The 25,752-nt window shown below is 42.8% G+C and overlaps 1 protein-coding gene across 2 annotated transcripts in view; it reads left to right on the plus strand.

The window, feature by feature from the left end:
* The window catches only part of KCNJ3 (potassium inwardly rectifying channel subfamily J member 3), a 196,096-nt gene that overhangs the window by 69,372 nt on the left and 100,972 nt on the right, over positions 1–25,752 (plus strand). Inside the window, exon 3 of one of the 2 annotated variants that reach the window (XM_053273837.1) lies at positions 13,734–15,266. The exons of the other annotated variant lie outside the window; for it this stretch is intronic. Coding sequence (XP_053129812.1) covers positions 13,734–13,759 — 26 coding nt within the window. The 3' untranslated portion in view covers positions 13,760–15,266. Of the gene's footprint in view, positions 1–13,733; positions 15,267–25,752 lie in introns of those variants that run through there. 2 annotated transcript variants of the gene reach the window in all.

The following is a 25,752-nucleotide window of genomic DNA, read 5'->3' on the forward strand; positions in this document are numbered from 1 at the left end:
AGGCCAGGACCCATTTTCTCAGCCTCCAGAGATCCACGCTGCTCCAAGCAGCTCAGATTCTGTGGGTGCGCGAGCTGCATGCCACATAGAAGAGGACCAATCATCTGGGGGAAAGGTAAGCTCGGTCTTGCCTCCCCACCCCACCCCGTTCCCCACCCGCTGAAAATGGTTGTTGCATGACCTCATATTTTGTGAAATGATGTTTCTGATTCTTTATAGATTATAAGAATATAGGTTTATTTCTTTTAGGAATGCTAAACCGTACTGCCATAAAATATATCAAGTAATGCTTTACTTGCTTTTGCATACTGTGTCCACATTATAAAAATTCTTTGCTGTCTTGCAAAAGTGGACAATCATACACATTTCTTTACCCCTGCCTTAGGTCATTGGGGGAGGTCCAGTTGCGGTTACTGTTGAGCGTTGTGAGGAGAAACCTTAAAGTCCTCACACCAGTGTTCTTTCTATTTTTTTCCAGCTGAGTGCAGGATGAGTTTTGTTCTGGGTGGCAGTATCAAGGCAGTGTGCGCTCACATGCATTCAGAACAGGACCTTCCTGATTAAACCTGAGTGGGATCTAAAATTAACTGAGCGGACATTAAAAAAAATGTGTGAGCGCGCACACACGCATGCCTTAGAGGGAACATTGCCTTACACAGCAGAGTATGCTCTAGTGGTAAAGAAATTCAGCCCAAGAGATTATCTGGAGACATTAGGCTGAGTTAAAAACACAAAGATTTATTAAGTAACTAAAACATCACATCCTGAGAGAGACATGGAATAACATACCCAAACAGGCACTAGCCTTCAAACAACGGAATCTAACTGATTCTATCTAACTAACCAAGGGAGACCTATTAATATCTCAACACATGCCTCTAGTGGCCAGAAAAAGATTACTGAAGTGCTAAGAGAAATGCTTTAGAATTTTCACTTCTAGCAATTGCCACTGACTCGTTTGGTGATACACCTAATTTGAGACAGCAACATAGCTGTGTATTTTCCACTCTGTTTTCATATGAGTAAAAATATCTCCATTACAATATTATTGATATTTGTTCTTTTGAGCAGTTTTGTTGCAGGTCAGATTTTAAAAGAACATTGAAATTTGTTGTATTTTGTGCTCCTTGAACAGATATGTATGCTTTAAAGTACTTACTTAGTTAATCCTTCCTCTTACTTTTGTTAGAGAACAAATGGAGACATTTAGCATGCTGAAAATGAAAGTGAGTATAGTAATAGAAATAGGAAAGCAAAGTTAAAAGGGCTGAAATCCTATATGCAAACTTAATTGCAGGAAAGCACTTTGAAATTATATAGATTTACCTCTTAATAACTAAACATAGAGCCGGGTCTCATGATCAGTAAGACCTGTTTTTGCAGGTGAGCGGGGAGAGCGGGCTAAGCTTGCTTTCCCTGCACACGAGCAGGGAGCGAGCCCTGGGCAGCCAGATCAGCTGCCCACATGATTGCCGGCTCTGTGACGGAGCTGGCAGGGGCTGGGGGGAGTAGGGGCTGATCGGCCCCCAGAAGCTCCAGCATGCCGGGAGACAGCTTTTCGTCTCCCCTCCGGGGGTCTCCTCGTGAGTAGCCACTCCGCAAACCCGGTTTTAGGGGTGGGCTATTTAGGTGGGTTAACCGCCTGGGAGCCACCAGGCATGCCTGCGAGCCCGGTGACTCCCACGATCAGGCAAATCGGGCTAGGCTCTCCTAGTCCGATTTTGCCTGATCGTGAGAATTGCCCCATAGGATTGGGTTGTCAATAGAAATAAAAATGGGTGCAATTAAAGGAAAAAACAAATGGAGGAAAATCATCAGAACAACAAAGTTTAGATTCTTTATTACAGTAGTTTCTCTCAGCAAGCTACGCCAGAATTTTAGAATACAAGAAAACTAGATCAGTAGACTCCCCTCCAGCTAAAATTATTTGTGTCTAAGCCGTATTGAAATCAGTGGAACAAGTAAGTCACAACTAACACGGGCCGTATTGCCAGGGTTCCGCAAATTTAGGATTACTTCACTAGCCAGGAATTATTTGTGCTCATCACCAACCCCTCTCTTTTCTCAAATAATTTACAGTGCACAGCAGGTCTTCTCTAATTTGCAGTGGGATATGAAGAGGGTAAGAGTCCTCTCCACTGCTCAAAAGGGATCCCTGCTTGTTTCATACATTCTCAAAAATGGCACTGGAAAAGAGATCTCTGGGAAGGAAATCTGTGTGGTTCTGAGTGTCCTGCTCAGCAGAGGGCTGGGGCAGTTGCCACTGATGAGCTGGCAAACAGATTTGTGGATGCCTGCTCATTGCTTTCATTGGGACCTAGCATTCACTCAATGCCAGTGGGCTGAGATCCTGACTAAATTACTCAAGAGAACTATTCAGGAGTTACTCAAAAGAACTACTACATTTCAATAGACTTCCTGTGGTAAATTTAGTCAGGTTTTCATCCAGTCTCTGAATCAGACCATCAGACTAAAAAGACAGCATGTTCTCTGATATGCACATGAAACTCCCGTACATGGGAACCTTTTTTTACATATTGCACCTCCTGCATCTGCAAGGAACTAGTAGACTGGGGCACATCATGGCCTTTAAATACTGATGCATGACTTTTCCATTGCACAGTTAGTGATATTTCCTTGCCTTCCCCCACCATGTTCTGTTTGGAGAGCTGCTACTGTTTGAATGCAGGCAAGGAAGAGGAGATAAATGCTACAGCACGTCAAGCTGCCCTCAACCAGACTGCATCCTGAACCCCACCCATTTAGAGGATTAGGATAGGCTTTTTGTTAATTTAAACTTCCATTACCTGATTCTATAGTATCTTCAGCAAAAACATTCTGTTTTAGGACACTATAACCCATTCTGTTTTGTCAGACAATATTCCACAATACAAGAGATTTTGACAAGGACTATACTTCTACAAAAACCTATCTAACATTTGTGAGGCTATATGATGGTTAGAGTGAGATTTATTTATTTATTTATTTAATTTGACACATTTTTATACCACCCTTGCTTTAGTGAAAACAGCTATGGAGAAAGACTGATAGGTTTTTTGGTTTGTTTTTTTAAAGTTGTATCCTCCAGCACGGAAGAGAGTGGGCATGTAGACAGGAACGAAATGTTGAGTAAATGGAAAAGAAGGAAGAAAAGGGATCAAGAAATTGTAGGCCTCTGCTGCAGTTAACAGTGTAGTCTTCTGGGTAATTGCGAAGATATTTTACTGTATATTAGAAGGTTACAGTGGTACAGCACAGAGTGCTTAGCTAATGTGATTAGAGATAAACAAAGTCTGCCTCTTATTTCTAATTAAAATTGTTCTGAGATAAAAGACAAAGGGTGCTGTTTTAAATTAATTATTTGGGTGATGAAATATCAAATTGCTGATTAGTACTATATTACACAGGCATGGGAGTACCTGTGTATTATAGATGGAGGAGTAAAACAGCATTCTATTACCTTATTTCAGCCAACACTCCCTCAACATTCTGTAGCTTCTCAAAGCTTTCCATTTGCACTATTTGTGATAGTTGGGACATTGTTACACTCCGAATCACCTGCTCGACAAGTGTGTCAGGTTTTTTAGTGAATCAGTGGGGAAATGGCTAAGTTACGAGGAGTAAATTTTGTAAAACAGACATGAAACTTCAAGACCACAGTTGGGTCCTACTTCCCTCTATCTTTATAATGGGAAATTTGCATCCAGATAGGGAAGCGCAGACTGACTCGATTTCTTCAGGAAAGGTCTCTTTCACTTGTTCCATATGACAAACTGTCATGTTTTAGTGGAAATAAATAGGTTTTTAATTTCTACAAATTAAGAAAAAAGAGGGTCTCATGACTGCATGTTCTGACATGGTCAGTTCAATCAGAATATTCATGAGGAGTAAAGAGCACAGGGAAGGGAGTGAGTGGGCAGAGAAGGGAGGAGGAGTAAACAGCTTATTTCTTGTTGTCCTGGAAACAGCTGTGAAAGGAGCCTCTAACAGGGCTTGCTGGGGAAATTTTCCTCCCTCCCAAAGAAGGATACATGTCTTAAAAGGGTAACCATTACAGTTGAATGGTTGAACTCTACAATACTGGGCTGGGACCATAATAAAGGTCTCATCTAATCTCGTCTCATCATTTTATCTTATATCACCTTATCTTATGATTTAATTCTGGTGGCAACAGAAGAATCTGCAGTTTAGTGTGACAGCAATATTTGAGAAGAATTTGGTAACATGTGCCTCTGAGCATATGATGAGTGCTGTTATTTAGGCAGTCTGTGCAGGTAGTGGATTGGAGCATGGAGGACATAGCCAAATTGGGTTTCCATTGTTATGATTTTGTAAGTCAGTGCAATAACTCATGCCCTCTTGGCATGAACATCATGGGCCTTCAAATCTCTTTGCTTTTTGGAGCTCAGTTGGAGCTGCCACATCTATAATTATCCTGTAAACCTTTTGTTTGTTTGTTTGTTTGTTTGGCTTTATTTCAATATTTATTTAGGGGACTGAACATGTGGTTAAATAACAGACCAAAAGATCTAAGAATTTTGGGGCATTCCAGAAGAAATATTTGTTTTCTGTGTTTTCTAGCCAGCACTGACATCGCTTCTGTGAAGCTTATGTGCCAGATAGGCCACCCTAGCTGTAGTATTCAAAATAGAAGGAAAACCATATAAAATTCCCCAGTATGAGTGGAGTTGACAATTTTCACCATGAAAGAAGATTAAGATCTCTCGATCTCTCTCTCTCTATTTGACAGTTTCAGATTTTACAACTGGGCCTTTCATTATACTAGTAACCATCAAGTCCCATGTATCAAAGGACTAATAGGTACTGTTCAACATTTCACAAATATGTTTATCTCCCCTTTCTATGTCTGTTCAAGGAACTGGAGTATGAAGGGGAGTGTATGGCCTTTGTGCTTGACTCAGAGCACCATTCTGAGCTGAGCTCTTTAAATTCTGCCATATCATGGCAGAATATAGCCTTGCTCATGTGCCCTCCATGGAACCCAACTCTGGACTGAGCATGGGCGATGAGGAGGAAGATGGGATGTAGAGAAACCACCTGAGAAAATTCTCTCATATTTCTCCTTGGGACGAATTCTGAAATCATCTTTGAATTTCTGTTTCTTCTTGAAGGAACCCTGAAATTATTTTTTGAATTTCACCTTGGATAAATTTTGATTCCAACCCTACTCACCAGGTCAGTACATAGCCTGATGGGTAAGCCATCAAGCCATACTATAGGCTGGAGTAAGCAAATGCAACTCTGTTCTGGACAAGATTGGGAAGACAGACACTTATTCAAGTGGCAGCAATAGCCTTAGGAGAAATACAATAAATAAATAAATAAAAACCCATAGCAGGAAGCAACATGGCTCATCTGTCCCTTGACCTGCACAAATATTCAGCATGACCAAGAGACATAAATCTGTATTGCCATGTTTTATGTGTGACAGATACATTCTTTTTGTAGACTGAAAACCTGATTATACAATTTCTTGAATAGAACAGTCACAATTCATTTTATTACTCTCTAGTATTCTTTTATTTATGTCTAAGAGAATTACCTTGCTAACTGAGCAAAGGGGCACTTTTTAAAGTGGTGATTCTCTTATATTTAGCAGAGGGAAAGCAACTGGCCCTATCCAACCCCAGCACAGCATCTCTCCAGTGGCTGTTACCGTTATCTACTTTATGTTTCTTTTTAGATTGTAAGCCCTTTGTGGGGACAGGGGATCATCATTTTATTTATTTTTCTATGTGAACCACTTTGAGAACTTTGGTTGAAGAGCGGTATATAAATATTAATAGTAGCTGTAGTAATATATAATAGTAATAACAGTTTTCACTCTGCCAGTATCACAGTTTTTAATTTCATGTTAGATTTATATCTTACTGAAATTAAAAAAACATTCATATTTAAATGCCTGCAAGTGAGAATGAATAAAAATAGGCAGTGTGAATGGCCACATTCACTGCTAAGGCATGTTTCGTCCTTAATCTAGGAGCAGAATTTGCATTGGATTTGGACGTGGAAACATCAACATTTCTCAGACTTAAGCACAAATCTTTTTCCTTCAGGAAAAAAAATAAATCAATTTTCTGTTTTATTTTTATCTTTCCTTTTTGGGATAGCATTTTATGTGAGATATTCTCATAATAGCACCATTAAAGAAAATATCCTACTAAGTGTCCTTTAAAAAAAAATCATAACTGTCATTCATTTGTGCTGTAAACCATATGTCCACTATATTGGGGCCAAATTTTGTGCATAAATGCCAATTCAAATTTCCAGCTGACATCAGTTGGGAACAAAGCTGTGTTCACCTCCAAAGTGAATGTTTTTTGCTGCTCTCCCTTTAAAGACATTTTAAATTATATGTAACACTTACTGTTTGAAATCTAGTGAAGGTTATTTGAATAGAGGAGAGAAGATTATTGCTAGCATTACTTAGAAAGTAGTATTTAATGTTCACCATCTCCCTTTTTATTTTTGTGCCTGTTATATTCACTATAGTGCTGTGATCTTCCCTGTTTTTCAAGCAGGGGCCAATTTATCAAAAAATAAATAAATCCACAACCCTTCAAAGTGAATGCCATTTCTCACCACATGGACTTCTGCACTGTGCTGTGCTTTCCCCAGGCTTGGGGTCAGTGGGCAGACTAAAAAAATGGAGTCTTATTGAGTCCTAGCACCATCTTGGAAGACGTGCATGCAGTGCTAGAAAGTGTAGTCCTTTCCAGTGCTTTCCCCATATCTTTACGGGGATAGTGCTGGAAGATGCAAAAAGACACATTTGCCAATACTCTTTTTGCACCTTCCATTTTGGCACTTGGACTCAATAGGGCTCTGGTTCTATTCCATTCTGTTTGCATCAACAGAATGTTCATAATACTGACTTCAATATTTGTAAGGATATCTAAAGGTTTTTGAAAACTCGGAAGCCTGTGCTCTGTATATTTAACTCCTAGCCACCTAGTGGCACAGCGGGGAAATGACTTGACTAGCAAGCTAGCTACTTTGAATCCCCGCTGGTATGTTTCCCAGACTATGGGAAACACCTATATCAGGCAGCAGTGAAAAAAGAAGATGCTGAAAGGCATCCTCTCATACTGCGGGGGAGGAGGCAATGGTAAACCTCTCCTGTATTCTACCAAAGACAACCACAGGGGTCTATGGTCACCAGGAGTCGACACCGACTTGATGGCACACTTAACCTTTTACTTTTTTATTTAACTCCAACTTTTAATACAAATTATGAGTTATATCCTAAGATCAGAAGAAAAACAAGATACAACACAGTGAAGCTATGCACACACGCAGGCAAAACCAGGCTAAGGAATCCCAGCCCGGTTTTGCTTGCAGGTGTCTACCACCGGGATCATGCCAGCTCCTAGCAGTGTCTCGGTGGAAAACCCGCCTACGGATCCACCCTCTAAAACGAAGTTAGGCGGGCAAGTGCTCTCCTGACCCCATTTTACTGATTGTCTGCCAGCCCCGGCTGGGGCTTGGAAGACTGTGGGGCTCCCAGTCTCTCCTTGTTCACATTTGAATGAGTGACTACATGTGAGTGCCGTCTGCTATATTCCCTGCAGGGGATGGGGCAATAGCTCAGTGGCAGAGCATCTGCTTTGCATGTAGAAGGTCTTGGGTTCAATCGCTGACCTCTCCAGATAGGGCTGGGAGAGACTCCGGCCTGAAACCTCGGAGAGCTGCTGCCAGTCAGTACCACTGATTTCGATGCTACTCATGTACTGTCAGTGCTACTGAAGTAGATGGACCAATGGTCTGACTCAGTATAAGGCAGCTTCCTATGTCCCTATGGAACAACAGGGACTTGAATTAGATTTTAATCTTAAAATATTCTCATAGATGTTATTGCTATTCCTAGACTACTAAACATATGCATATTGATCTGGCATTTTGAACTTAGAAAGGAAAGGAGTGAATGAGAGCATGTTTTATCAGGAAGTGTTTCTACATCCACAGCTGCATCTTGGTTTTTGATGGTAGTTTTGTTTACATACTTCTAAATGGATTTGACTTTGCCTATTTAACTGTGCAACATCGAAATAGGCCTTTCCCTCATGTAACCTTTCGTGATTATATAACTCTTGCTAGATGTACTTTTGCTTACGTGAGCCATCTTTACTTTTTTGCTTCCTCCTTTAGTTTGTAATACTGTGCTAATTAAGAGACCTCTAATTTCATCTTTTGCTTGATTCAGCTTGAGTTTGACATTAATGCTTCAAGTTCAAAAGTACTTTAGAATATGTTCTTCTCAGTCAGAGAACAGAAACAAGTAATTAGGACATAGGACTATGAATCATATATATTTGTGAAGGCATCTTAGACATTTATAAAATGTGTAATCAGACATCACCAGTTTTCTGCAGACTTCATCAAGCTTGATAGCAACTGGAGGATATTTGGACAAGAATCATAAACTTTCCCCTGCCTCAACTGTAGGTTTGTTTTCCCCAGATCAAATTAATCTCTCTTCACTTCCTCTTCATGCATCAAATATGTACTCAATTAAGGGTGCTTTGCTACATATAGAGGCGGGTCTCACGATCCGTGAGACCCGCTTTCCCCCAAACTGCGGGGAGAGCAGGCTAAGCCAAGTCTGGAGGGAGCGAGTGCGGAGGGAGCCCTGGGCGGCTGGATCGGCCACCCACACAATTGCTGGCTCTGTGACAAAGCTGGCGGGGGCTGGGAAGCTCGGGGGCTGCGTGGCCCCCGGAAGCCCCAGTGTGCCCTGTGCGAGTGTGCAGGGCATACTGGGGAGACCCCCGGAGTCGGGAGGTGGCTTTTTGCTTGCCCTCCAGGGGTCTACTCATGATCTAGGAAACCAGGTTTGCAGAGCGCTCACTCCGCAAGCCTGGTTTGGGGGCAGGGATTCTTGAGCGGGTTACCCACTCTAGAAACACTGAGCTCGCAGCCGAGCCCGGTGGTTCTGACAATCGGGAAAAATTGGGCTAGGCTTTCCTAGCCTGATTTTCCCCGATTGTGGGAATAGCTCCATAGACTTGGTGGTGTGCGTTTGTATGATCTGGGTTTTGACACCATCTTGCTTATGGGAACAACAAGGTGCTATTTGCACAACCACAGCCCCTATTTGGATCTTATCTTGACATTTCAGGATTAAAGCATTGTATGTGCATGATAAAATAGTAGCAGATTCTTTTTTAGTTTTGAGAACAGTTTGCCGGCTTGCTGGGTTTACTCAGAAGTAAATTATTGAGTTCATTGAGGTTTCTCCCAAGTAAATGTGCATAGGATTGCAGCTGTGTTTTTCACTCTGTGCCTTTTAGAGGTGTGTGTGTGTGTGTGTGTGTGTATCTGTGTGTTTTGTTGTTGTTATTGTGAGTAATTGAAATGACCTGTCTGGTTCTTGATCTAGGGAGACAGCTTGTGCATGTGTTTTGCTTTGGTGCTCCATTTCATTCTCTTGCACAATGTTAGCAGTGGTACAGGGGGAAAATCGCATATATATATATATATACACATACATATACATATATATATACACACACACACACACATATATATACACATATATTTGCAAGAACCCGGTGCTCGTGCATAAATTCACTGGTGGGGGGGAGGGAAAGTCGTCACCCTATCCACCTCCCCACCTCCCCTCATAGCCTCAGTGTGGGAGGAAGTGGTGTAAAATCCAATGACTGACTCTAACTGGCTTCATAATATTAGGGTTTGCCGTCAGATTTTTCACTACTTCATCCTTTGCAGTTTGCAAAGCATCCAGGCTCTGTATACTCACTGCAGTCTTGGTTCTTTTAGTAATTGCATGTAGTTTCATAAAAGATAAATTCTGCTTGATATTTAAAGGTAAAGTGTGCTGTCAAGTCGGTGTCTACTCCTGGCGACCACAGAGCTCTGTGGTTGTCTTTGGTGGAATACAGGAGGGGTTTACCATTGCTATCTCCCACACAGTATGAGATGATGCCTTTCAGCATCTTCCTATATTGCTGCTGCCTGATATAGGTGTTTCCCATAGTCTGGGGAACATGCCAGCAGGGATTCAAACTGGTAACCTCTGGCCTGCTAGTCAAGTCATTTCCCCGCTGTTCTATTAGGTAGCATAGGCTTGATAAGTAGTCCTGCGTAATTGGCTCATAAAACTTTGGGGATGGGGAAAGTAGGAGTGATGAAATTTGTGAAGTTGAGAGGCATTATAAATACCTGTGAGCAGAAGCCGAAGCCAATTCAGTCTTGGTTGCAGAATGAGGGAGGGGCAAAACAATAAGCACATGCAGCTTCTAGTTCTAACAAACTCCAGGAAGAATCTGAATTGATATAGCTTCCCCAGTCACTTGCAAAAGGTGCACCTGCAGAATTTCTGCCTGATGTACCTTTGCAAGGAATAGTGTTTCCTTAAAATGTCACCTACTGCAGTAAGCATCCAGGCAGAAATTTTACAGCTGCAGCAGCTTTCCCAATCGTTTGCTACAGATGTACATCTGTAGGGGAGAAACAGAATTGCTTTGGATGAATGACTTGAGAAGGGGGTGCGGTTTGAGGTACAGACCCTTTTTATATCCAGGAATATAGGAACATAGAAAGCTGCCTTATACCAAGTCAGACCATTGGTCTATCTAGCTCAGTATTGTCTACACAGACTGGCAGCTGCTTCTCCAAGGTTGCTGGCAGGAGTCTCTGTCCGCCCTATCTTGGAGATGCCAGAGAAGGAACTTGGAACCTTCTGCATGCAAGTGCTCTTCCCAGAGCGGCCCCATCCCCTAAGGGGAATATATTACAGTGCTCACAAATGTAGTCTCCCATTCAAATTCAAACTCTGCTTAGCAAAGGGGACAATTCATGTTTGCTACCACAAGATGAGTTCTCCTCCCACAGATCAGCTCTCCACCCACACAGTCCTCATGGTCAAAATCTGTTCCACTGCGCATTCCTCGTGCACATGTTCCTGGAGGTGTAAAGGGGTTTTGTGTGGAGAGGAGAGAAGCATAAATTGCTTTAAAAAAACTCGCACACAATGAGGCTATTCTCATGACCGCTGGAAAGCGGGCTAAGGGAGCCCAGCCCGGTGGCTAGACTGCTTAGTTCCCCCTCCCCTAAAACGAAGTTAGCGGAGCAAGCGCTCCTCTAACCTTGTTTTCGTGATTGGGAGTTGCTGTGGTGCTGCTCCATGCTGTCGTGACTCGCGAGGAGACCTCCAACCAGGAGGCTACAGCAAGCCTCCCAGCCTTGGGGGTCTCCCCAGAATACCCCATGCACTTGTGCAGGGCATCCTGGAACCTGATCCCTACCGGCTCTGTAACAGAGCCAGTAATTGTGTGGGTGGCTCATCAGCCTGGCTCATCAGCTCATCAGCCTGTTCTCCCTGCCAAACCCCTTATTGCTCTTCACACTGCTCATGTGGAGAGCCTCAGTTAGTTTCCTGAGTTTTTAGTCAGTTAGTTTTTAGTGAGTCAGTTTTTCAGTGCCAAATTTCAGGTGGTTTGGATGAATGGATTACATTTCATGGCTAATAGAACGTTCAGGGCTTAGAATGTTCAAACTGTTTTTATTCTTCATCTTAACTATACAGGCACTACCAGATAGAGCTTTTCTTCTACCTAAATGATCTTAGGTTTATTTCCAGTTTTGTGGAGCATCAATTTATGCTACAAATAGTATCAAGAATTTGAGGCTATTCTGACAATCGGCAAAAATCGGGCTAGGAGAGCCTAGCCCGATTTTTGCCGATCGTAAGAACCACTGGGCTCACAGCCGAGCCCGGTGGTTCTAGAGTGGGTAACCCGCTCAAGAACCCCTGACTTAAAACCAGGTTTGCGGAGCGAGCACTCTGCAAACCTAGTTTTAATAATCATGAGTAGCCACGGCCATGCCTACTCACAAGGAGACCCCCGGAGCGAGTGCTGCGCAAACCTGGGCTTCCCGATCGTGAATAGCCGTAGTGTGGCTACTCATGAGTAGACCCCCGGAGGGGAGGTGAAAAGCTGCCTCCCGGCTCCGGGGTCTCGCCAGCATGCCCTGCGCACTTGCGCAGGGCATGCTGGAGCTTGCAGGGGCCAATCGGACCCTGTTCTCCCCAGCCCCCGCTGGCTCCATCTCAGAGCCGGCAATCATGTGGGCAGCTGATCCGGCTGCCCATGGCTCCCTCCCCGCTCACCCAAAGAAACCAGGTCTCACGGATCGTGAGACCTGGCTCTTTGTCTCCCTCAAGTTAGTTTTATTCATGTTTAAGGACTATCTGACTGCTATATTTTCACAAACCAATATGGCCAGAGTTCCTGTTCTGCACTTTTTTGTTTTTGCCTTTCCCTGTAGTGAATGATGTGGCTCACTTGCTTTGATCATTTACCATGTGGATATCATATTGTAGTATAACTACTTTCTTCATCTGATGTGCAGGTTGGTTTGTGGTTGATATTTGGAGGATGGATGTGAATGCTCTGCCTTGTGGGTTGATGTCTTTCACCTACCTAGCTGAATATCACCACACAAATTAGCTATGGCTAAATGGAATCTAACAACCTTGCAAGCAGTTAGGGTGCATTAATAGTAGTGAAAGGGTGGATTTTTCCACTCTTTCATTGAGGAGATCCTGATTTATTAGAGTTTATTAGGACCAAACCAGAGGTTCATATACACATGGTATGGTACACAAATTTAATCTTGTGTATGAGTCTAAAGGGTTGCATTCTCTTTTACTATCAGTTTGTGTGATCAATTTGTACATTTCGTGCCTCTTAAATTATAGTTAAGAAATAAGGCTCCCAAGTGTCTTATTTCTGGCTGTTTTTATAACACAGAGATTTGTGCTGAGGTTGTAAGAGCTGGAAACATTTTCTTCCTCCCTGTAGGAAACAAAGTCTCCCCATTTCTACAAAAGAGTCATTTCTGTAGGCAGGCCAATACTAAATCCTTATCATGATTTTTCCTTAGGAAAAAGTGATGGAACCATGTGGTTTAGCCTTTCAGGGTTTCAGTACTGTAAGTTCAGCTCAATCCCTTCAAAGGCAAGTGCTTCATTAAAGCTGAAAATATAGAATAAATTTATATATTACAGAAGCCTAGGCTTCAGCCACATCTCTTTATACAGAAATCCTGGATTTCATCTTTCTTCTTCTTGCCAGAAACAGGCTTTTCTATGGAAGGACTAGAACTTTCAAAATCCTTACTTTCCAAAAGCCTTTTTTAAAATTAAGAAAGTAGTTATTATTATCTGTTTTAGCTCTGTAGTGCTAATAGTTTTTCATTATTCATGAGTGTATTGCAGTTATGTGTGTGCTGCAATATGCTTTTGAACATTGTGCATAATAAAAATATAAGATGATTATTGTATTGATGAAATTTTAAACTTAATGTAAACTATTTTATTTTAAAAGTAAAAAGTCTGATTTATGATAAGAGCGAGGTGAGAACTGAACTTATTTACTACTGGAAAATAAGGATTTTGTTTACATTTGCACATTTTGAATGGCTTTTCAGTCAACAGCACATTCTGTTGTGCTGTTTGGAAGTAAAATCAAATCCTTCCTAGTTGATGATTTAGTCCTTGTAATGGGGGTTACCTGGCTTGGCAGTAGAACCTGTGAAAAAGGATTTTAGGGTTGTAGTCTGTCACAAACTAAACATGAGTAAGCATTGTAATGCTGCTACAAAAAAGGCTAATGTGATTTTAGAATGCATTACTAGAACCATATTTTCTCAGCCCCAAGAAGTAATAGTTCCACTTTATTCTGCAGTAGCCAGACTTCATCTGGAATTCTGAGCACCACGTTTTAAGAAGGATGAAGACAAACTTGGACAGATTCAGAGGAGGGCAACAAAGGTGGTCAGGAGTCTTGAAAACAAGCTATGTGATTAAAGGTTGAAGGAACTGGATATGTGTAGCCTAGACACTAGAAGATTGAAGCGTACTCAGTCTTTAGCACTCTTCAAATACCTGAAAGGCTGTTGCACTGAAAAGGAAAAATACTGTCATATTGTATTCCAGAGACCAGGACTAAATCAAATGGGCTTACGTTACAGAAGCCTTCTGGGAAATATAGGTGGGCTTTGCATCTAACATCCAGAGGCTGCTGGCTTAAGTCTTAAAGATGATCATATCTGTCTGGTTCTTTGTTAACTGAATTCCTGCTTTGATGTCTGTTTTGCTTGACTTGCTTTTCTGCTTATTTCCCCCTTCTGGAGTTCTAGAACTGTGTCCATCAAACTGTTTGCCTAATATATTTTCTTTATAATACTTTTGCTTAACTGTGTATCTGGGATTCCTGTTTGCCTTGAGTTCTAGGATTAGCTTGTTTTCTTATAATTTCTGGGACTTTCTATGAAGGATGTCAGATTTGCTTAAGAATTCTGGTTTATTTGGTTTGCCTTAATCTGTGTTTGAGACTAGCTCTGGCCCATGGCTTTGGGGCTGAACCCTGCAGTCTTTTTCACATGGCATCCTGTGGACTTAGCTTGGCCATGTGCTCTCCTCAGGTGAATGAGAAGGCTTAGAAGGAATATTTCCTTGGCACTGGGCATAGCCAGATGGCTCTGCTTCCTTTTTCAAGGTTGAAAAGTAGGGATGTGCACAAATTGCTTTTTGAGGCACAATTTGGAACATATCTCCTGCCCCTTTAAAATGGAGGAGAGCAGGTGTATACTTGCTCCTCCACTGCTCGCCACCACTTCCTGAATCAGTGGCACTCCTCCCAGCTATCTTCACATGCCAGCAGCCCTCTCCCCCAGCTAACCCCATGCGACGCCGGCACACCCATGGCCGTGTATGCGTAGCTGCCATTTGCATGCACATCCCTATTGGGAAGCTATAGCAGCACACAGTCCAAGTCATTGGTTGTGCTTGTGCAGCTACTGCTACTCTATGATGTCAGGGTAAAAAGGTTAAAATTACATTTATATGCTAGCTCACACTATATTATAATTTTCCAATGTAGAGAGCCTGTCTCTAATACGACCTTTTTCAGTGAAATTGTTGAGTATGCATGAAACCTGAACTCTTAAAACTTCATTTTTATTGTAGATTAGATTTTTAAAATGTAGTAAATGTCTGAAATGTCATCATCTATCAAAGCTGTATAAAAGCTAAAGTTGTGTTCCTGCAAGTATTTGACCTGTATCACATCTAATATGGTAATTTCAAAATTGCTATGCAGTAATGCCTAAGTATCTGCATGGTTAAGAATTATGCACTTCTCTGATCTCTCTTCTGAGGAGAATTATTTTTAGCAAGTTTATTTTTACATGAATGTAATAAAAAAATTGCCAGCATTCCTCAATGTTTTATTTATTATTATACATATTTATGTGATCCATTCAACAAAGTCAAGCACAGTCTTGCTTAAGATATAATTCATATGCTCCAAACTATTCATCCTGTAAAAATATCAGATATTTTATCAGAAGTAATTAGAGTAATGGTAGAATAGAGTTAGTAATAAAAGTAACACTACTTACAGAAATGACATAGGAGAGACAATTACATATAGAAAGTGTGCATTCTGATATTAGGTAGCTGAAGTTATAGCAAGGATCCATGAATTGACTCCATCGTAGACCCCGGGGTCAGAAATGAAAAATGGTTAAGAGTGATGACCAAAACCACACTGTACCCCAAGACAGAACACAACTGAAGGAGCAACATTGAAAACTAAACAAGTACTGGCAGATGCATTGGTGTGCTCTTCGACAGGGCCCAGTTACATTTTGACATGTAAAGTCATTGTGAGATTTCACATGGCTGATAGAAAACTGGCCAGCTATCTGAATAGTTTCTGGCTGTTTCATCTTGTGTGTGTGTGCTTTTCCATTTTCCTTTTTTCTATTTGTTTTATTATTGCATTAATAGGTCTTTAGGGCTTTTGTTATAATTTATATATGGATTTTAATTGTTTGATTGGTTATGAGCTGCTTTAAAACTTAAGTGGGAAAGTGGATTATAGATGCTTAAAATATATATATATCTTTGTGATTGCATGCCCATGTGGCAATATGGAGGCATTTCCAACATAAAGGAGTTGGAGTTCTGAAATCTCTAAATGCCAAAACAAGCGTTTTTTATTTATTTAGGGAACCAGCCCTCTGGGCCAGGCCTCTTAGGGTGTATAGAGCAGACTGAGATTTTAACCTGCAAATAGAAAATTAAAGAAATGAGTCGAAGAAAATAATTAGCTGGAAGAGATATGATAAATGCAAGAACTGACCTATCTATAGATATTTGTAATTTGGAATGTGTAAATCCTGTCCCTTTATTTTTGTGAAGTGTTATGTTTATCCCCACCATGTTTTTCCAGTACCAATTTCCACACCATGATATCCATAGATATCCTTGTTCCAGACTCCCAGGGGATGAGGTGGGCTCCTAGCCCTTCTTGAACTCCAGAATAACTAGGTAAGCGCGCACACACACACACACACACACACACACACACACACACAGAGTTCAGCCTCAGGAACAGCCAGGGGCGGAGGTTAGCTTGTCACCTGAGTCCTCCTCCTGGCTTAGTGCATTCAGCCAGTTCCCTCTCCTGGAGAACTCCTGGCTCCCATACTTAGAAGCAACCCCTCATCATCAGCTGCCTTGTCTTTAAGTGCCCCAGTGCAGAGCTGACAGGGCTTAAAGCCTACTTCTAGTCCCGGCCCCTTCCTGACCTTGCCTCCTGTTTCCTGCCCCTCCAAACCTAGCTGTCAACCTGGAGCTGTTTCCTGCAGCTCTCCCTGCCTTGCCCTCTGAACTGGGACTCGACCAGCTTGGACCTTTCTCATCCCTACCACCTCCTGAAGGGAATGAAAGCCCCACAGGAGGGATGCCATGCCCTTCTCCAGACTCCACAGGCCCCAACTAACCAGGTAACATGGCATCCTGACACCATGCTTTTAGGAACTGCAGGCATAAACTAAACTGTGGATTCCAGAGATGCAACTAGGTAATTTTGGAGCCTGGACCTGAAGGCTTTTGGAGCCCCCCCCCCAGTATTTTTAACACATTTTTAATGCAGCCACACCACCTAGGACAGACTAAAAAGGATTTGTGGGGTGGCCCTGGACTTCAGCCCTGAAGTCCAGGGGTAAGAGTGCATCTGGTGAATTCTCTCACTTGTCATTGAGAAGCATATTCCAATGTGTGATCCTTCTTTAAAATTTCCAGCTATCTTGTTCAAAATTGTATGCATCCAAAGATATTTATTTGTGTTTTTTCCTGACAGAAAATATATTGCATAAAATTGGATAGAATATGGTGTTCTTCCCCTGTTTTTCTGAGGCCTAACCCAAAGACTCTCCTTGCAGCCGGAGGTGGGCTGGGCCCGTTCAGAAAAGCAGTTATTAAACAAAGATAAGGGATGTGCTCCTTGGTAATCAAATATAGCTTCAAGCTAAAGACCTCCCAACTCAAAGGTTCTTTAACTCTTTAACTGGAACAACCATTTTATGGAATTTGTATTGTTTCACCTTGTCACAAATGAACTTTTGGTCAGTGCACTACTTAAGGGCAGTCTTTAACCACTTAACAGCAATAGCTTTTTGAGGAACTGCTGGAATTATTTCTAGATGGTATTGTTGTGGTCCAGGCCTGATTTGTATACAAAATATGCTCATTAGCTAGCATACAAAATTAGGCCTGTCTCATCAGTGTCACCAAGTGACCAAGTTCTTTTATATAGTGACCATATAGGATCTGGGCGCAAGGAAGAAAGGAGATCAAAGCAATCCTAAATGATTCAATGGGCTTGAGTATAAAAGAATAACAACATCAATCTAACTGAGCAGAAAGCAGAACAATCTATCAGTATTACTAACAGTATTTCAACCCTAACCAGCAACAATATTCACCCAGTGTTCCTAACTAACATATGTGTGTGTATTAAATCTTCCTAGAACCTAATACAATTCAGATATAGACAGAAAAGGAGGGGGGTAAGGAAGGTTGAGGACTGGCATGGGTTGGGGATATCAGAAATTAATAGAGGGGGGGTAGGGGTGTGTCCGAACCAGTCCGGAGGCCATTCTAAAGAATGGCCGAACTGCCGGACCGGTTCGGATCTGGCTGGTTCGGGTCCAGGTGGGGGGTATTTCTTTAAGGGCGGGAGGGCTTGCTTACCCTTCCCGCCTCTTTGCCCCCGCCAGAGGCCGTATTTCACGGAGTAATGGGGGCGCTGGAAACCAGCCGCCCCCACCGCCGCCCCTCCGCGAGCAGATTAAGGCACAAATTACCGCTACCACTACTGCCGCCGCCGTCGCCCACCAGCCCTCCCTCCCTCCCAGCCGCGCGCCCGCCCGCCCGAGTCCTCACTGGATGATGTTGTAAACAAAGAGAGGAGCTACCGAACAGAGCTCCTCTCCCTTTGAAGTCCCACAGGCTACTGAGGCTTTGCGCGCGCGCATGCGCGCACCACAAAAGACGCCGATCGCCGGAGGCCCGGTCTACCCGCCGGGAAAAGGCGATCGGAGGCCCGGTCTACCCGGCCTTTTCCCGGCGGGTAGACCGGGCCTCCGGCGATCGGCGTCCCTTTGTGGTGCGCGCATGCGCACGCGCAAAGCCTCAGTAGCTTGCAGGACTTCAAAGGGAGAGGAGCTCTGTTTGGTAGCTCCTCTCTTTGTTTACAACATCATCCGGTGAGGACTCGGGCGGGTGGGTGCGCGGCTGGGAGGGAGGGAGGGCTGGCGGGCGACAGCGGCGGCAGTAGTGGTAGTGGTAATTTGTGCCTTAATCTGCTCGCGGTGGGGCGGGGGCGGCGGTGGGGGCGGCTGGTTTCCAGTGCCCCCATTACTCCGTGAAATACGGCCTCTGGCGGGGGCAAAGAGGCGGGAGGGGTAAGCAAGCCCTCCCCGCCCTAAAAGGAAGGCCCCCCTTCGGTGCCGGTCCGGACTGCTCCGGACCGTGCACATCCCTGGGGGGGGGGGGAGGAGAAGGAAGGGAAAGGATGGAGGGATCCAAGGCTTGTGGAGGCAGCATATTACCCGGATCAGAGGCTTGAGAACAGTGGATCTTTCAGCTGAAGGAGAGAGGCTGTAGCTGGGAACAGCAACTTGGGAGCGGTGGTCTGGCTTCTGGTGGTCAAGCAGACAGTTTGCTTAGAGCGAGGCAGAGAGTGAAGGTACCATGGCTGGGGAAGTCTTGACTTCTCCCTTCGCAGCAGAAGTCACAAACAGTCCCTTCTCCCATGGAAAGAGTTCCTGCCTCTAGCCCCGCAGTTTGGGCAGCAAACTCTTGGATTACTCATGAGCAAGACTGCTAATCTGCCATGTCCAGAGACTCCTTCTTTATAGTTGTATTTTCCTTTGATCTCTCATAGAGTCTATCTGAAATCTCCTCATCTTTTCCTGGGTCCCCAAAAAGGTGACAACTTGCTGTTACCTTCTGGATATCATCTTTTAATTATTCAGCCAGTCCAGAGAGATCTTAATCTCATCTTCTGTTAGCTACTATCTTGAGGAGGGGACATTGCCCAAAGCAAATCTGCATCTCTGAGTTGCAAATGGGCCCCTTCTCATCCCAGATTTGCTATCCTGGTTCCAAAAGGTGTTAAAAGTCACGAGTTAGTGAGAGAATTAGTTCTATTTGTGTGAGACAGCAATTACATTATTTCTTGTGTACCTCTATCTAGTGTGTAATTATAACAAGATAATATTTAAAGTAACATTAAAAGGGGTACATGTGTGAGACGAGTTAATCAATACATTTGACTGAGGCAGAAGCATCCTGTCAGTGAGGTAAGGGGATTACTGGACAGCAGGTTAATTTCAGCAGTGTGAGACTGGTAATTAAGCCTGACCCATTGTGTCTCTTGTGAATTCCACAAACACTGATAAACAATGCTAGATTACCCCTCCCTTTACAAATCATTTACCAGGCAGTCATGAGATCTGGGTGTCATGTTCACCTCAAGTTCAGGCATTTAATTGAACTCTTAATATAAAATGAAATCAGACACAGGCCTGAGTTCCATATACTTCTGGGTTGGTACCTCTGGGTCTAATCTTGGGGTGCCAACAATATGCATATTTTCTTGGACCACTTTTCAGATGTCTTTATTTCCCACCAAGCAGAATATTCCACTATTAAAAGGGGAAACTTCTAGCTTTCTGTCAGGCTTGGGTTATGTCAGTTTGGGTCTCAGGCAGTTAATTTCATGTATGAATTTGGCAAATTATTATTAATCGAGATCCACATACCACAGTAAATACCAGCTGTCACAATGCGTGGGCACATTCACAAGAATTACTCACCAAGTGAAACTTGACACTGTACAATAATCTCATGTTGACTTTTCCACATAAAAAGTAACATGAATTGATCCGTAGTGGCCAGTTGAGCAAACTGTGTGCAACGAGCCGGGATTGTACTCTGTGTACCAAGAGTGGGTGAGTTCTCTGAACTCAGTTGATAAACTCTGATTAATATCTTTACTCTGGTAAATCCAAATGCATTACTCTGGGTTTCTGAGCAGCATAGCATCTTCAGGACATAATTTAGTCTTCCAGTTTGCCTGTAGATCAATGCATTATTACATTCATTGTGCTTCTTCTCAAAGCAGCTCAGTCTGAATGGCAATGTAGTAAGAGGGAATGATGGCAACTCTGTAATATGTTTCCAACCTTCATCTATATACATTCTTATATAGCACAGTCAGAACGCATAGAGAAAAGTCTGGTTTAAGGATGCAGAACTGTTAAAAGACAACTGAAGATATATATTTTTTTTAATTTTTGCTAGGACTTGGGTCCATGCTTAAATTCAAGAATGTGCTTAAGTGTTAACCTTCTGTTCTAAATATGATTTTTGAAGATCTGGCTAACTTAAAATGTAAATAAGTAACTAGGAATAATGTTAAACCTTCATCTCTTTCCTTCTTATAGGCAGGGAAGACTATGGGGCTATTCTCACGTTTGGGAAAAATTGGGCTAGGAAAGCCTAGCCCAATTTTTCCCGATCGTGGGAACCACTGGGCTCGGCTGTGAGCCCGGTGGTTCCTAGGTGAGTAAACTGCCTAAGTGCCCCTGCTCTTAGCCCGAGTTTGCGGAGCGAACGCTCTGCAAAACCGGGCTCCCTGATCATGAGTAGCCGCAGCGCGACTGCGCTGCAGCTACTCGCAAGTAGACCCCCGACCAGGAGGCAAAAAGCCCCCTCCTGGCTTCGGGGGTCTCCCCAGTATGCCCTGTGTGCTCGCGCAGGACATATTGGGGCTTCCGGGGGCCCCGTGGCCCCCAAGCTCCCCAGCCCCCACCATCTCCGTCACAGAGTTGGCAATCGTATGGGCGGCTGATACGGCCACCCAGGGCTTTTGCAGGGATTGTCTGCGGGGAGAGTGGGCTTAGCCCACTCTCCCCGCAGTTTCAGCAATAGCAGGTCTCACGGATCGTGAGACCCGCCTCTGTAAGTATTGTCCTCCTGTATCACACAGCATATTACATATTAATATGTAATACATATTAACACAGCATATTAGTAACTCCATAGCCTTCAACTTTGTCGAGGTTTCTGAGTAGTGCAATGTGTTGAATATTGTTTTGTACAATCATACCTTATATCTGCGTACTTTTGCAGATAGATTTGTCCACCGTCTCCAGTCCTCATATCTTCAAGCACTTGAGCATATCCTCTTGACAGTTCCTACCATCCCCTGTCTAGATTCAGATATGGGGGAGGGGGGGTGGGAGGGCCACAGATCTTGCTGTCTGCTCCAAAGCTATGGAATGTTTTACCTTTTGAGACATACCTGTGCTGGAGCACCAGCATCTTCTTTTTTGCAAAATCATTTTATTTGGTCTAGCTTTTCTGCCTAGACTGAATTGCTTAAAATGGTGAGTTTGCACAGAAAGGTTTTCAGCATATGTTTCTAAAATCTGGATTTATTGAATATATTTTCAGTCTAAAATTGTGACCCATTATAGGAAATAGGAAAGCCATAGGAAAGAAGCAGGTTAGGCATTTCAATAAGTAAAATGGGTTTTAAAACATTTAAAGAGAACAATATAATTTTCACTTTAAACATATTGGATAAATTGTGTGAATGGCATATCATTATATCAGAGTGTTAAATACTGTTTTCAACATTATCTTGGCACTTAGAAACTGCAGGTTATAAGCTAAGGCTTCTAATTCCACTGTTACCTTGGGAGAGGTGGTGGAAATATCCTGATTTGAGGCTATATCATTAAAAGGCTGCATGAAGCAGAAATATGACAAGATTAACAGGAGGTGCACATGTGGTAAAGTATATGTAGCAAAACAGATGGCTGACTTTTTAAAATTACTTGTAAATACATTTCAGAATTTACAGTTCACTATTATATTTTGAAAAATGAACAACCTATTCACTATTATAGAACACTATTATATTTTATAAAATAAATTCATTGAAGAATGAATAATTAATGAAAATCAATTCTTAGCTCTCGGGGACATATTTTCATGTGGCAAAGAGTGCTTCTAGGGAAAGGGATGGTCATTAAAATCCCCCACCCCAATATGTGAAAGCTGGTGCTTGCATTAGTAGAACCAATCATCACCACCAGTGCTTCTCACATAGCACTCATGCTTTGTTCCTCAGGTTGTCAACCAAATTATTTAAAAATATATACATTTGCTTATAGGTTATTGATGTAGATTATTTTGTAGTATTCAGCTATAAAACCAATCCAGATTGGCAAACCTTCCCCCCGACTTCAGATATACACTGATGGGGTCTGAGCAGTCGGTGACTGACCAAGAGAGTGGTTGGGGTCATGGTAGAGAGCTTGTTGGAAGTGTTGACTCAGTGCGTGGCAGCTGGGGGAAAGGCAAATTCCATGCTAGGGATCACTAGGAATGGGATTGAAAATAAAAAAGCTAATATTATAATGCCCTTATACAAATCAATGGTATGTCTACATTTGGAGTAATGCATACAGTGCTGATCACCGTATCTTAAGAAAGTATTGTTGTTTCTGAGGTGTTCTGAGTGTAGATTCTCTGGCAACATATGAGATTTCCAATGACAAATCATGAATCCTCTCTCATATGCTACCAGAGAATCTACACTTAGAACACCTCAGAAACAACAAAACCCAGTACCCCATGGGTTAGCAACCCGTAGGAGTGGTTGGCACCCTCTGTGAACTATACCACCACTTGCTCTGGGCCACCCCAGAGCCCCCCCAAGTTCAGTTATGGGGCTGCTGAAACTTCCATTCTTCCCTATGGAGAAAAACCTTAAAGATGCATACATTCAAAAATCACTTAAAAATCAGCCCTTTGCCAAATTCCTTTCAAATAATTCTGGTAGCTTCCTTGCCCCCTTTGGGAACTACCACCCACCACACCCCACTCTAGGCCAACCCTTCCCCCTCCCCCCGATGTGAAGCCATTATTTCCTATGGGGAATTCAAAAATAGTTTAAAAATTCACCAATAATTGGAGGAGTGTCTGATTACCTTGGGGTTTGGTGAGTGGTAGGCACACCTGGGTATGGATCACCCACCCCACCTTTGTGCCCCTAGATGCTCCACAATAGGGGATAATGGGCTGGTTCGAGTCCCACTATGTCCTATGAGAAAAATAATTAAAAATTAAACATATTTCAAATATTCATAAAAAATTGTAGGAGTGTCCAATTGCTTCGGGGTTTGGGTGATGTTGGCACCCATGAGTGCTCCACAATAGGGAATAATGGACTGGTTCGAGTCCCATTATACCCTATGAGAAAAAAATATTTTTTTAAAAGAAAGTTCATTAAAAATCGTACGAGTATCCGATTGCTTTGGGGGTCGGTTGGTAGGCACCGATGGATGCCAGCTACCACCCCACACACTTTTGGAGGTTTGAACCAGTTCGAATCAAAACTCCCCAGTTTGGTCTGAATCCGAACTGGCAGCTTGAACCTGATGGCTGGTTCGGTTTGAATTTGAACCATCAAACCGAATCGGTTCAAATTCAAACAAGTTTGAATTCGAACCAGTTTGCACATCCCTATTGCAGAGTGCTTTGCATCACCCCCTGGTGGCCAAAAAGAAAAATACGGGGGGGGGGGAAATCAGTGGAATTGATTTTTAATTAATCCCCCCACTCCCCCTCTGCTCAACGACTGGTTTGTCTCCTGATTTTTGTCTGTCTGCTCAGCATGACCTCTGACGTGTTCCTGACCTCTGGCTACTGTTTTGTCCTCCTGACTCCTTCCTGTCTGTTTGGCTTCTGTTTTGATCCCTGGTGGTCTGGCTCTAGCCTTATGCACTTAGTGGTTGTTGCCCACAGCTTGATCCTGACAAAATGGTATCAGTGCCAGGACACTGAGAAACATTTGTAGGAGCTTTTACAATGAACAGAGCATTTACTGTGAGCTCCTCCTTTAGACCCAGCGGGCCCTGCTTCTTGACCTACCAAGCTCAACTAGTGGGAGTGGTTTGACTGAGTGGGTGGGATTTGTAGGACCCTGACTTTTTGGAGGTGTCACCCATTACTGTATATATTTTATTTCAGTATGTAATAATTTTTTAATCTCCTTTTACAAAACATTTCATTTTAGGACTGAACGGTGAACTCCATCTCATAGAATTATAATATATTAGGATGTGTTTTTTAGTCTAGGTCTGCAATTATATCTCATGTGAGAACTTCTAAGAGAAAATTCAAGCTGATAATAGATAGGTTCCCATTTCTTTTAGCAATAGAGAGAGATAGAATCTGGAGCTTCCGGGGCCCATGTGACCCTCGAACTCCCCAGCCCCGGCCAGCTCCGCGACGGAGCCGGAAGTCGTGTGGGCAGTCGCTGCGGCCGCCCAGAGCAGACTAGTTTGTCGTCTGTGGGGAGAGTGGGCTAAGCCTGCTCTCCCCGCTCACCCTCCCCAGGTAGGTCTCTTTGATCGTGAGACCCGCCTCAATGAATGTCATATTAAATAAATGCTACTGTTTAGAGATAATTGTAGAAATAGGAGAAAGAAGAGAACAATAGAATGGAAATAAATGTGGTAATAAGTTAAATTCTCCATTAAATGGGCCTGGGAATTAAGTATTATTTAATATCACACACACACACACACACACACACACACACACACACACTAACAGGGTTTATCACAGAATGCAGCTTAACTAAAAAGAACGATTGCAAAACATTTCAGGGCCATATACTGAATTGTGTGCAAATAACAGAATTAAAGGTTTCTGTACTGTTTTAGTTCAATACTTATGTACTCCTGTAAATAATGCATAAGTCTAGTACTGCCACTGATTTTTTTGTAGACCATCCATTTTCCTCACAATACTGTACCTGTTCAGAAAGGGCTAGGAGTTCATGGCAATATATGGCTCTACGTTATGGCAATTCCTGCTTTGTTCATTCATGTTGAATAGATTGCAAAAAACCTCCTGTGGGCTGTTTGCAAGTCTGAAATTATGACTGTCAAATAACTGCAGAAAACCACCAAATATTGAAGTTTATACCAAATCCTGAAATCAAATATCGGTCCCTACTTTGAACTGCATCTGCTAAAACACTGGCTGACATCCAGAGTTATGCTGTATGCATGCTATAGAGGAGGACTGACTTCTGCCAATCTCCCCTCCCCTCTGCAGCCCATTGTGCCTCCCAAAAATATGTCCCTGAAGTAGGAGTTACATGCTCAAGAGGTAGGGCCTATTGGGTCTGGAGAAGAAGTGCACCATAAATGCTCCATTGAAAAGAATAAAGCTCTTGCAAGTGCTTACAAGTTCCTTGTCACCAACACCATCATGTCAGGGCTGAACAGCGGGCAGCAGCAACTAGATGTAGTGCGCGTATGCAC

This window comes from Hemicordylus capensis, chromosome 1 (genome assembly GCF_027244095.1).
Source record: "Hemicordylus capensis ecotype Gifberg chromosome 1, rHemCap1.1.pri, whole genome shotgun sequence".
Lineage (NCBI taxonomy): Eukaryota > Metazoa > Chordata > Lepidosauria > Squamata > Cordylidae > Hemicordylus > Hemicordylus capensis.